This window comes from Apteryx rowi, unplaced genomic scaffold, assembly GCF_003343035.1.
Source record: "Apteryx rowi isolate R43461 unplaced genomic scaffold, aptRow1 scaffold_3, whole genome shotgun sequence".
Taxonomy (NCBI): Eukaryota; Metazoa; Chordata; class Aves; order Apterygiformes; family Apterygidae; genus Apteryx; species Apteryx rowi.
The window spans coordinates 8,371,040-8,382,952 of record NW_020449418.1 but is presented as its reverse complement, the minus strand read 5'-3'; the positions used below and the strand labels follow the sequence as shown (position 1 = coordinate 8,382,952).

The following is an 11,913-nucleotide window of genomic DNA, read 5'->3' as shown; positions in this document are numbered from 1 at the left end:
AGTGCAGTGTGGAGCAGGGCTGGGGGAATGCAATGTGGGGCAGGTTTGGAGGAACACAGTGTGGGGAAGGGCTGGGGGAATGCAATGTGGGGCTGGGGTGCAATGTGGGGCAGGGCAGTGGCTGGTGCAGAGCAGGGCTGAGGATCGGGGCCGTGCAGGGCACAGCCGCAGGGGTGCCGCAGTGTGGGGCAGTAGTGCCAGGCTGTGTGGGGCAGAGTGGGGCAGCGGGGCGAGGGCAGGGATGCAGGGCAGAGCCATGGGGCAGGGAGGCGCCGTGCGGGGCAGGGCGCTGACCCCCCCCCACCCCAGGCCCCGGCGCTGGAGGACAGCCTCAACACGCTGTTTGCGCCCCTCATCATCTCGTGCACGGCGCTGCTGGAGAAGCTCTCGGACACCTACACCTGCTTCACGGCCGAGCCCGGGCRGCACCTCCACGTCCTGCACATGGTAGGGCCGGGGCCAGGGCCGGGCGCGCGGCCGGCACGGGGGGCGCCAGGAGCCCTGACGCCGCTGTCGCTTGCAGTTCGGGGACTGCCTGTACATCGCGGTGAACGGCGACAGCGCCGAGAGCGAGGACGACCTGCGCCGCAAGCTCTTCGTGCTGCGGCGCCTGGTGGAGGCTCACTGCGGCCTCGTCACGCTGGACTCCCACCTCATCCGCAAGGAGTGAGCGGGCACCGCCGCGGGGGGCCGGGGGCGCGCGGGGGGAGCTCCCCCCTTGCAGCAGGACCCCCGCCTCCCCACGCTGCGCTGGGCCGGGGGCCGGGGTGCCCGTCCCTCCGGTGAGGTGACGGCCCGTGCCCGCCTCACTCTCCGCGGCTGTTGCAGGTTGCGGCCAGCCGATTCGGAGCAGCGCGAGCGTGTTTGGGGCCTGCTCCGGGGCCTGCTGGAGACCTACAGCCGCCTGCGAGAGGAGGACCAGAGCTTTGCCGTGGAGGTACTGTGCCGGCAGCACCGCTCACGTTGCAGGGGCGCTCCTAGCTTTTGGGGTGGCCCAGGCCTCTGCAAGGCTGCATGGGGCACCGGGATGTTGGAAAGGCTCTTGCAGGGGGCAAGCTCCCCCAGGCAGTGCTGTGTGGACGTGGGGCAGCTGCGTGGCTGGGTCCGCGGTGGGCTCAGGGCTGCACCCTCCGCCTGCGCCGCAGGCCGTGGAGCGGCTGATCCACCCGCAGCTGTGCGAGCAGTGCATCGAGTTCCTGGAGCGGCAGGTGGTGCAGCACATCAACGGCAGCGCCGAGCGCGGCGGCGACGAGGTGGGGCATGCCTTCCTCCTGGTGAACACCAAGCTGCTGGCCTTCTACTCCAGGTGCGTCCTGCCCCGGCTCCGCCGCCCGCCCCRCGGCAGCCCTCCCGCCTGACCCCTCCGCTCTCTCGCCCGCAGCCGCAACGCCAGCTCCATCCGCCCTGCGGACCTGCTCGTCCTCATCCTCCTCGTGCAGGACCTGTATCCCAGCCAGAGCGCTGAGGAGGAGCTCAGCCCCCAGGTGCTCCAGGGCAGGGTCTGGGGTGCCCCATGGGAACTGATGTCTTGGGGGCCGCCATGGCTTAACGTTTTTCTCTTCTTGAAAGCCTGCAGCAGGGAAGACATTCCTCCAGGTACCCAAAAGAAGCGAGAGCATCCCCRTGAGCAGCTCCAGCTCCCATGCGGCCACGGGGAAGGAGTCGGATGATCAGGTGCATGTGGTAGCTGTCCCTAGGGCCTATGAGTTTGGGAATCATGGAGACCCTGACCACCCTGTCTGCCTCAATTTTCCCTTTGCTAAGTCCTGGCTGCAGGGCATCGGCTCACCCAGGCCTCTCTTGCTGGCAGGACGCAGACGATCTCTCCGCGCCGGAGGTGTACTACACGCCCCAGCCCTCGCCGGGCAGACACAGCACAGGTGAGAGCCTGGCTGGGCAGCAGCTGTGCCCAGTGCTCCCCAGCCCCACGGAGGGCCTGGGGCTGCGTGGGGCGCTAGGAGGGAGCCTGAGCGTCCGCCTGGTGCTGAGACAAGACTTGCTCTGCTCCTGCAGGCAGTGAGAGCTGGTCGGAGGGCCTTGAGCTGCCAGGCACTGGGGAGGCAGACACTGCCGATGTCCAGGTGAGCGAGGGATACTGCAGTTCCTCCCGGATGYGCCTCTTCCCTGTCCGTCCGTCCTCCTGCTCTTTGCTGTCTCTGGTCCTCCTCACTTACCCCTTGTTGTGCTGTGGCTGTGAATGCCCAGCCTCTGGGCTGGGGAGATGCCACACRGCCCCCACGTTATGCGTCACACTGTCACTGTCTCTGGGGCGCTGCCTGCGGTGTGGCCTCTGGGCAGGGGGCCAGGCCCTGTCCAGGCCTGTTAGCAGCACAGGGGGTTGAGGCTGCCTCAGAGCGGTCTAGTGTCTCCCTCTGCTGCCCCTGGGGTTTCTGGGCTGCTTCCTTGTTTGATGCTGCGGAGGCTTACAGAGGCTCCGCTAGCACCTGCCGGCCTTGGCATAAGGTGCTTACCAGCTGCGTCTTTGCAAGCCGCTTCCCCTCCATCTGTTGCTCTTTTGGGGGTTCCTGGATGCTTTCCTCGCTGCTCTCTTGCTGTGTGGTCCTTCCAAGTCCATCAGTTCAGTTGTGCCCATTTGCAGCTTTCAGGGCATTGCTGCCACTCGGCATCCCTCCAGAAGGTCCTGGGCTGGTGCAGGCTGTCTTGTCCCCACCAGGGGGCTGAGCAGCTCTCCTCTCTCCCCAGATGGCAGAGGACTTGCTCCAGACTTTGGGGCCTCTGGTGCCTGAAGCTTCAAACCCCAGAAGGGTCTTTCTGGATGCCAGCCTGCTGGAAGGCTACTGCCCCATGCTGCCCCACACCATGCACTGCCTCCCGCTCTGGCCTGGCATCTCCCTTGTGCTGCTGACCAAGGTGAGCTGCCTCTAAGGTGGGGGGGAGCAGGGCTGGGCTGGGTCCCAGCTGACCCCTCTTTCACCTCCTCGCCAGGGCCCCATGACCCACGTGGCTGTCACCTTGCACCAGCTGCTCGATGGTTTCTTGGTGCTGGAAAAGAAGTTGGAAGAGGGGCAGGAGGTGGGAGCCCCGCGTGCCTACCCCTTCCTGGCCGAGCTGCGGCAACGCATGGACAAGTTTGTGAAGAAGCTGAGCGGGCAGGACRTCCAGGTGGGAGCGGGGCCGCGAGGACCCTGTCCTGCTGGCTCTGCAGACAGGTGCTGAGCTGTGTCTCCGTCTAGTTGCAGAACGCCTGGGTGGAGTTTAAGAACAAGATGTTCTCCCGGAGCGAGCCTGGGAGCTTGCTGGAGTGAGTACAGGGTGGCCGGGGGAACCTGGAGGCTCTGGGGCAGGCGGGGGTCTTCTCCAGCCCCAGGGGGCCAGAGGGGCTCTCCTCGCAGTGCGGTGAGGCCAGACTCGGGTCTGTCCCTGTCTCCCGGCTCAGGGTGCTGCAGGCGCTGGCCAACGTGAAGCGGCAGCTCTGCTCTGTGTATCGCCAGCTCTTCCTGACCTCCGCCAGCCAGAGCCTGTCGCAGGGCCTGCGGGACCGTGCCCAGAAGCTGATAAGGTGGGTGTGCAGGGGCACCCACCATCTCCATGGGACCCCAGGGTGCTGTCCCAACACCTTGCTGCTCTGGGGGCCGTGGGGTCCCTGCCTCTCACTGCACCTCTTCTCGGCAGGGAGAAGCTGCTGGACTGGAGGGATTTTCTGCTGGTGAAGAGCAGGCGCAATATCACCATGGTGTCATATCCGTCCCAGCAGCTGGGGTGGGCTGGGAGTGCAGCCCAGGGAGGAAGGCTGTGGCACGGGGTCCCCTCTAGGGAGGGCAGAGGTGGGAATAGGATAACCCTGTCCTCCCTGTGCCAGGCACAAGGGAGGGAGTGGGGTGGGCAAAGGTGGTTTCCACAGGCTTGGGTGTTGTCCTGGAGGAGTACCAAAGTTGTTGGATGCCCTTAACTAGCCCTACATACCTGGAGGACTTTCCTGGTCTGGTGCACTTCATCTATGTCGACCGCACGGCTGGGCAGATGATGGCACCATCACTTAGCGTGACAGAGAAATCCAGCTCGGAGCTGGGCAAGGGCCCCCTTGCCCAGTTCATCAAGAGCAAGGTACTGGGAGGATACAGCCCTGCAGCGCTGAGCTGATCTGCACAGCACAGCCCCCTTGGAGCTGGACTGGCCACCATGCGTGGGAGGTTGTGGGCTGCAGCAGGCAACGCTCTGGAAGGGTCCTGGCTCTGGAGGGGCTTTCCCCAGGCTCATGGGGCTGGGCTGGGCTGGGCTGGGGACAACAGGAGTGAGTGGAGGTTGGAGGGTCATCTGCTCAGGCTCCCTCTCCCCTAGGTCTGGTCGCTGATCGGGTTGGCCCGGCGTTACCTGCAGAAGGGCTACACGACGCTCATGCTGCAGGATGGCGACTACTGCTGCTCCTACTTCCTCTGGTTTGAGAACGAGCTGGTATGTGGGGTGCGGAGGGGGCTGAGCCCCTCTGCCCCGGCATCTTCCTCAGGGCAGGGAGCGGGGCTGTAGGCACCCCTGTGCTCTGGCTCTTTAGGCTCCGTCGCTTGTCCCCTCCTTGGTACAGTCCTGCCCTCTGCTGTCACCATTCCCCAGGGCTGCAAGCTGGAGGTGATAGAGGTGCCGGTTCTCTCCGATGACTCCGCTCCCATCGGGATGTTGGCRGGAGACTACTACAGGTGAGCGCAGAGTCCCCAGCCCTGCAGCCTGGCACCAGGGCATGGGGACATGCTGGCATGGGGGGCCCCATCAGTGATGCTGTGCTCATGCGTCCGGGTTGCAACAACCCGTCTCCCCAGCCTCGTCCTGTGGTCCAGCTGGTGGATGGGTGCTCTGTCCTCACCAAGGACTTTCTAGGGGACGGTAGTTAGAGAGGGGGTGCCTGTTGCAGACCCCGCTTCCTCTCCAGGCTGCATGGTGCCCTGCACAGCCCCCCCCCCCCCAATCTGTTCCTCCCCAGGAAGCTGCTGCGTTACTACAGCAAGAACCATCAGGCAGAGGTGGTGAAGTGCTACGAGCTGCTGACGGTGCACCTGGGCATCATCCCATCTGAGCTCGTGGTCCAGCAGGCCTGCGACTTGGCCCGGCGCCTCTGGGAGCCCTCCCGCATCCCCCTGCTCTGAGCCCAGGTCCGGGCTCGGCCGGGTGCTGGCTGGCATTAAAGTGGGTGCGGGTGTTCACACGCCCGTGCTGCTCTCTCCGTGTCTGTGTCAGCGCTGCGCGCGGTCAGCCATGCCTGTGGGCAGCCACGTGCAGCTTGCCTGGCCTGGTTTTGGGCTGCCCCCCTCTCTGCTCCCTGCGTGCTTGGCTGGCACCCAGCGGCCTCCCGGGACGGGGTGAGAGTGGGGCTGAGAGGTTTTTGGCAAATCACGTTCCTGTTGAAAAGTGCATTTCCAAAGCAGGATTTAGAGTGTCGGCTTGGCCTCACGGCCTGGCTTTGGCTAGAGAACGAAATGTCATAGCCAAACCTGCGCGGAGGTGCGCCGCAAAGGGCCCGGAGCGCGCCTCCCCCCTCCCAGCCATGGGGCACCTGGCTCAGGGCACTTGGGGGCCTGGGGAGGTGAGGTGCATCCCGCGTGCTCCCTAATCCTAGTGCAGCTGCCCTGTCCACCCCTTTCCCTGCACCCAGACCATGGGCTGAGCTCAGCTGTGAACACGCAGTAAAGCCAAGGCAGCTCGTGTGTTTCCCAGACGCATCTGCTCTCCCATGCGCATGCAAAACTTGGGGCATGGCTGGAGCTGGGGGGGGGCTCCCCTCTGGTCCAGGGGTGCCCCTCGGAGGCGGGTGTCCTGGTGTCCCTGGGGGCTGTCGCTGCCAGGGGAGGAGGGATGTGCCCAGGACTCTGTGCGGGGCTGGGCTCTGCCCCTCTGCTGCCCCTCGCAGCTCCGTGCTGCTCGCTGGGGCTTGAGGCTGCCGTTGAGGGAGCACTGGACCACAGCGGGGCCTTTGCCCCATCCTGCTCTGCAGGAATTTGCCCTGCTGGGCCACAGCTCAGAGTCCGGGGCCAAGATCATCCCTGAGCTGCCCGTTTTCTCGCCACTGTCAGCGCTCAGCTTGGGGCTTTTCGGCAGCGGGGGGCAGAGCCACCCTGCAAGCCCCAGGCAAAGCTGTGCCAGGCTGAGCGCCTCGCTGCGGGGGCAGCTATCGCCCCTGCCCAGCCTCCCCGCAGGCAGCGGGAGGGAGCGTCGGCCGTGCAAGGAGGCCCCCCCCACCCTGGTTCCCGTCCCCCCCCCCGCCGTGCCCGGAAGCCCAGTGAAAAGCGCTGCTGTGAAAGCAAAGTCCAGGCCCGGCGGCTGCAGAGCGGCTGCAGCCGGGGTCCGGCGGGGCGATGGCAGCCGGGCTGGGCGCGAGGCTGCCCGGGGGCTGCGCTTCCCGCTGGCCGCGGGGCCGGCGGCTGGCCCACGCGGGGCCGGCGGCCCGGCTGCAGCGGGAGTACGACGCGGTGGTGATCGGGGCAGGTAACGGGGGGCGAGGGAGCCGCGTGCCGTGCGTGGCTGGCCCCCAGCGGGCTGTGGGGGGCCGGCAGGGGCGTCCCCTTCTTCCAGGGGGGAGCGCTGTGGGGCGGGGGGGGGAGCCGGCAGGGCAGGCGGGGAGGTGGTGGCGGCGAGGAGGGGAGCACCGCGGTGCTGGGCGCGCGGTGCCAGGCGCGGCGGGGCAGCTCCCCCGCGCCGCTCCTACAGGGGAGGATATTTGCCTTGGCTCCGCTATCTCGAGCCTCTTGGCTCGGGCACCTGCCTCYGCCGCCTTCGTCCTCTCCCCAGCGCTTTTAAGGCCCAGGCTTACAGGGACGAGGGAGGATGTCCCCCGTTTGCCACCCTGGGCGCGGGCCGGGGGCTGCAGGAGCGCCCGGGCACGGGGCTCGGCTCACCCCGCTCTCTCCTTGCAGGGCACAACGGGCTGGTGGCAGTGAGTACCGCGAGCGGGGCTGCCGTCTCGCCTTCGCCACCCCGGGGACGGCGGGGGACCGGAGCGGGCCGGTGTCACGGGAGGGCGCTGGGGCCACCCCGGGCACGGCCGGGGGACGGGGGGCTCTCCCRGCACGTGGGGTGGGGGACGCAGTTGCATCCCGTGCGGCCTCTGCCAGAGTTGCCCCGGGGTGTGCGGGGAGGGGGCGGCCGCATCGGGCAGGGGCGCAGTGTGACGCCCTGCTCCCGCGCAGGCTGCCTACCTGCAGCAGGCAGGGCTGCGGACGGCCGTGCTGGAGAGACGCCACGTGCTGGGTGGCGCGGCCGTCACGGAGGAGATCGTGCCAGGTACCCCCCCCCCGCCCCCGGATTGCTCCCCGCGCGTGGCCCAGGGGCACCCCTCACCTCCCCGCATCGGCCAGGCTTTAAGTTTTCCCGGGCGTCCTACCTGCTCAGCCTGCTGCGGCCACAGATCTACACCGAGCTGGAGCTGCAGGTACCCGGCGCCTGTCCCCGTGGCCATGCCGGGCCACCTGCGCCTCCCGTCACCCCGGCAGGGTGAGCCCGGTCACTGTGCGTGCCGGCGCTGGCTCATAGCTGGAAGCGCAGCATGCTGCAGGCTCGCTCCTGCCGTCCGTGTCTTGCAGAGGCACGGCCTGAGGGTGCTCCCGCGGGACCCCTACTCCTTCACGCCGCTGCTGGAGGACAGGAGCCCCCCGCGCTCCCTCCTGCTGGGGCACGACGCGGCCCAGACCCAGCGGCAGATCGCTCAGTTCTCCCCGAAGGATGCTCAGGTACCGCTGGGCCGGCAGCCGGGAGGGGGGACGGGGGTTTCTAGCAAGGAGGAAGCCGACCTTGCACAGCCGCCCGTGCGGGGTGCACGAGGCCCGGCTGCAGCACGCCGAGGCGCCTGGGCTCAGCCGTGGGTCTGGCAGACGCTGCTCGGTGCAGAACCCTTTGCTCCCGCCGTGGCTCAGTCGCTGCCTCCCTCGGCCGTCCCCTGTCCCCTCGCAGGCTTATCCTGAGTACGAGGCGTTCATGGGAGGCTTGGTGGCGGCCATCGACCCACTTCTGGATGCTCCCCCTGCGGATACAGCCGCCCTGGGCCGGGGCTCCCTGCTCCAGCGGCTCAGGGCCCTGCGAGCCCTGCGGCCCCTGCTGCGGGCAGGTACCTTTGGGGCTGTCAGGGATCCTGGTGGCAATGGGGCGCCCCGAACCGCAGTGCGTGGGGCACAGAGCAGCCCCTCGCCCGGGGCACAGGCTCCGTGGGAGCCCCAGGCCGGGCTAGCAGGCTTGGCCACCTTGTTCTGCTGGTCCTGCCGGGGCCCAGCAGCCCTGTCCCCGGYGCAGCGGTGCCCCTTCTCACGACGGCCTCTCCCCCCGCCAGGGCTGGCAATGGGGCGGCAGCTGCCCCGCTACTACGAGGTGCTCACGGCCCCCATCTCCAAGGTGAGTGCCGGCAGCAGCGGGGCAGAGCCACCCTCACGTGCCCCGCGCTGGGCAGGGGGTGCTGAGCCCGCGAGGGCCCTGCTGCTCCCCTCGCCGGGTTCGTGCCTCTCCTTCTCTCCTGCTCCAGGTCCTCGACCACTGGTTTGAATCGGAGCCCTTGAAGGCAACGCTGGCCACCGACGCGGTGATCGGAGCGATGGCCAGCCCCCGCACCCCCGGCAGCGGGTAAGGGGCCGGCTGGCTCAGCCCGCGGCAAGGCGGCGCGGTCCTCGCCACGCGGGGTCTGCGCGGGCGCCGGTCCCAGCCCTGGGCCCTGCGGCCGCAGGTACGTGCTGCTGCACCACGTGATGGGCACGCTGGAGGGCCAGCGGGGCGCCTGGGGCTACGTGGCCGGCGGCATGGGSGCCCTGTCCCAAGCCATCGCCAGCGCAGCGGCCGCCCGGGGAGCGCACATCTTTGCCGAGAAGGTACCGGGTTTCTGGGCGCGGGGAGCTGCCTGGGCGGCTGCCGGCACCCTCAGAGGTGCTCGGCGAGGTGCTCGGCGAGGTCCTGGCCCCTTTCTCCTCTCCCCAGCCCGTGAGCCGCGTGCTGCTGGGCCAGGACGGGAGGGCRCGAGGTGTCGCCCTGCAGGACGGGACGGAGGTGAGGAGCAAAGTGGTGCTGTCCAACGCCTCCCCCCAGATCACCTTCCTGGAGCTCACCCCCCAGGTACGGGGCACGCGGGGCCRCCGCGGGGCGTCCCCAGGCTGGGCTGCCCTGCGCCCGGCTGGCACAGCACGGGGAGCCCAGGTGGGCTGGGGTGTCCCAGGACTGGGGACACGGTGCYACCATGCCCTCTGGGACTCGGTGCAGAGACCCGAGGCACCCCATCACAGCCACCTCCCGGCCTCTCCTGCCCCAGGAGCAGCTGCCGAAGGACTTTGTCCAGCTCATCCAGCAGGTTGACACGTGCTCCCCTGTCACCAAGATCAACGGTAGGTACCAACAGGGCCATCTCCACGTCCCAGCTGCAGGGAGACCAGAAAGGGCTCTGCCCCGCAGCACGAGGCTGCCGGGCCACTGCAGGGGAAGGCAGGCAGCCCCGTTTCACCCCATCTCTCCCCTTCCCGCACCCCAGTGGCGGTGGATCGGCTGCCCAACTTCCTGGCCGCCCCGAACGCCCGTGACGGCCAGCCCCTGCCCCATCACCAGTGCTCCATCCACCTCAACTGCGAGAGCACCCAGCTCCTCCACCAGGCTTTTGCTGAGGCCAGCGACGGGCACCCCTCCAGCAGGTTGGATCCTGCTCTATCGCTCTGGTCAGGCCAGGTGGTGCTGGGGGAAGATGCTTGTGGTGGCTGGTCCCCCTGCTTTGCGTGCCCAGCTGYGCCGTGACAGTCTCTCGCCCCCGCCCCAGGCCCATGATCGAGCTCTGCATCCCGTCCGTGCTGGACCCAGGGCTGGCCCCACGGGGCTGCCACGTCGTGTCGCTCTTCACGCAGTACACCCCGCCGGTGCTGGCGGGCGGGCGGCCCTGGGACGAGGCGGCCCGTAACGCGTACGCGGACACAGGTACGCAGTGCACGCGCCGACCCAGGCACTGCCAGGCGGGCTGGTCCCTGCCTGCGAGCAGAGCCCAGTCGCTCCCTCCCTCCCTCCCTCCGCAGTGTTCGACTGCATCGAAGCCTACGCCCCGGGGTTCAAGGCCTCCGTCGTCGGCCGGGACGTCCTGACGCCGCCAGACCTGCAGAGGATATTTGGGCTGCCTGGTGGGGTGGGTATCGCGGAGGCTCAGCTCTGAGCATCACTCCCATGCCAGATCCGATGGGGACACAGCCCCTGGGCCGGGCACAAGCCGTCTCACACAGCCTGGGCTCTGTTACCAGAACATCTTCCACGGAGCGATGTCTCTGGACCAGCTGTACTTCGCCCGGCCGGCGCCGTCCTATTCAGGCTACAGGTCCCCAGTTCCAGGCTTGTACCTGTGTGGAAGCGGAGCCCACCCCGGTGAGTAGGGCCGGGAGCCCGGGGGGCTGCAGGAGGGAGGCAGGGTGCACAGAAGAGGTGCAAAGGCAGCACAGGGCATGGGGCAGCCCCAGCCCCCTGCMCCGGCACAGGCCGTGAGACGGAGCAGCTCGTGTGGTGCGGCCACGGGCCCCGTTTCCCGGGGCCGGAGCTGCCCGCTGCTCCCGTGTCTGCCGCCTTGCAGGAGGGGGAGTGATGGGGGCAGCAGGACGCAACGCAGCCCGGGTGGCCCTCGAGGACTTCAGGCGGCTGTGATGGCAGCGGTGACGCCAGCGTCACCTGCACAGGGTTGTGGCTGCTGTGAACCGCATCCTCCCCGGTTGTGGGAAGCTCTGGGCCGTGCCCCTGCCGGGCCCATGGTGGGGCGCTTGTGCCCGTTGTGCTCCAGCCGGCACATTCGCGTTGCACGCGTGGCTGCTCCCTGCCTGCCGTGGCCTTGCCTGGCGTTGGCGGCTCCTCTCCTCCTGGTGCGGGGCGTCTCACTCGCCCCAGGACCTCGCTGCACTTGGGAAAATAAACACCGCTGTGGGCTCTGCATTTAGCACTTTCTCTGTGGTTTTTCCGCTCTTCGTGCAGCTCGTGATGCACCGCTGGGTTTGCTGGCCTCGGCGCGTGAGCAGGGAGCGTGGCCTGCTGTGCCAGCCCGGCTCTCGGGTTCGGGGCGGTGAGCTGGGCCGGTGGCACTGCGTCTGGCCGCGCAGCCCAGGGGAACCTGCCAGAGGGGACACGCACATCACGGAGCAGTGGCCAGGGAGAACTGGTCCCTCGCCCTCTGCTCCACCACCAAAGCGTGCTCCCGTTGGCTCAGGGCTATTTACCAGCCTCACCCCAGGGCCCCGTGGCCCGACAGAGCCCTCCCCAGTCACGATACATTATGCGGGAGCAGGGAGCACGCACAGGGGCTCGGAGGCTGGCTGCAGGAGCAGCCCCGGGCAGGGAGCAGGGGCCGGCCCTTGCCCTGCTGCAGGGCCCTCCGGGCTGATCGCAGTGGGACCCCCCCCGCCCCCCAACAGCACTGCTCACACGGCCCCAGCCATCAGCTGCACCCCTGTCCCAGCGTGGGCCGCCGTGCTGAGAGCCACTTGCCGAAGATTACAGAGCTCACATCCTCTCCCCRGCCCTCTTCCTCCCGGGCACAATGCCCCCGATTCAGCTCCCGGCCTCTCCTCCCGCCGGGCCCTAAATAAAGTGCTTCCGGGCTGAGCTGTTGCACCTGAGCTGCCTAAATCAATATTGACTGGCCCAGAATAGCCCCGCAGCCTCTGAGAATAGCCCCGCACACCCACCTCGCTGCCCACAGCTTCCCGCGCACGGGGCTGCCCTGCTGCACGGCGCCCCTAATTTTAGCAGCAGCCGTTGCCTCCTGCACGGGCTGCAGGTGCCCGTCCCCAGCGAGGAGGGACGCCGCAGCTGGCACCCCTGCGGGCAGGGTCTGGCAGGTCCCGTCCGCGGGAGAGCCCTGCTGCCCTCCTCTTCCTCCCAGCCCAGCCTTGCTGCTGCCCCCACCCCTGCCTGGGCACAGACCCCCCGCGAGCAGCGGCGCAGCTGGGCAGAGGGCCCAGGAGTCCTGGCGGGGTTTTT

The 11,913-nt window shown here is 68.4% G+C and overlaps 2 protein-coding genes across 2 annotated transcripts in view; both read left to right on the top strand.

Annotated features, from left to right (window-relative positions):
- The window catches only part of HPS1 (HPS1, biogenesis of lysosomal organelles complex 3 subunit 1), a 6,506-nt gene extending 1,358 nt beyond the window's left edge, over window positions 1-5,148 (top strand). The window contains exons 2-18 of the mRNA XM_026069693.1: window positions 310-447; window positions 524-666; window positions 829-937; window positions 1,146-1,306; window positions 1,382-1,484; window positions 1,570-1,674; window positions 1,811-1,880; window positions 2,014-2,081; window positions 2,704-2,871; window positions 2,947-3,123; window positions 3,195-3,262; window positions 3,398-3,520; window positions 3,634-3,699; window positions 3,921-4,065; window positions 4,300-4,413; window positions 4,570-4,652; window positions 4,934-5,148. Of these exons, the coding sequence (XP_025925478.1) occupies window positions 310-447; window positions 524-666; window positions 829-937; window positions 1,146-1,306; window positions 1,382-1,484; window positions 1,570-1,674; window positions 1,811-1,880; window positions 2,014-2,081; window positions 2,704-2,871; window positions 2,947-3,123; window positions 3,195-3,262; window positions 3,398-3,520; window positions 3,634-3,699; window positions 3,921-4,065; window positions 4,300-4,413; window positions 4,570-4,652; window positions 4,934-5,096 (2,004 nt within the window). The 3' untranslated portion in view covers window positions 5,097-5,148. The remainder of the gene's footprint in view (window positions 1-309; window positions 448-523; window positions 667-828; window positions 938-1,145; window positions 1,307-1,381; window positions 1,485-1,569; window positions 1,675-1,810; window positions 1,881-2,013; window positions 2,082-2,703; window positions 2,872-2,946; window positions 3,124-3,194; window positions 3,263-3,397; window positions 3,521-3,633; window positions 3,700-3,920; window positions 4,066-4,299; window positions 4,414-4,569; window positions 4,653-4,933) is intronic.
- Window positions 5,149-6,302: 1,154 nt separating this feature from the next.
- On the top strand, window positions 6,303-10,587 carry PYROXD2 (pyridine nucleotide-disulphide oxidoreductase domain 2). Its single transcript, XM_026069692.1, has 16 exons — window positions 6,303-6,432; window positions 6,861-6,880; window positions 7,134-7,227; window positions 7,302-7,375; window positions 7,527-7,673; window positions 7,894-8,047; window positions 8,267-8,328; window positions 8,456-8,553; window positions 8,654-8,795; window positions 8,902-9,036; window positions 9,230-9,302; window positions 9,446-9,602; window positions 9,725-9,879; window positions 9,975-10,081; window positions 10,194-10,314; window positions 10,517-10,587. The coding sequence occupies exons 1-16, from the start codon at window positions 6,303-6,305 to the stop codon at window positions 10,585-10,587; spliced, it is 1,740 nt and encodes a 579-aa protein (XP_025925477.1).
- The last annotated feature ends 1,326 nt before the right edge of the window (window positions 10,588-11,913 follow it).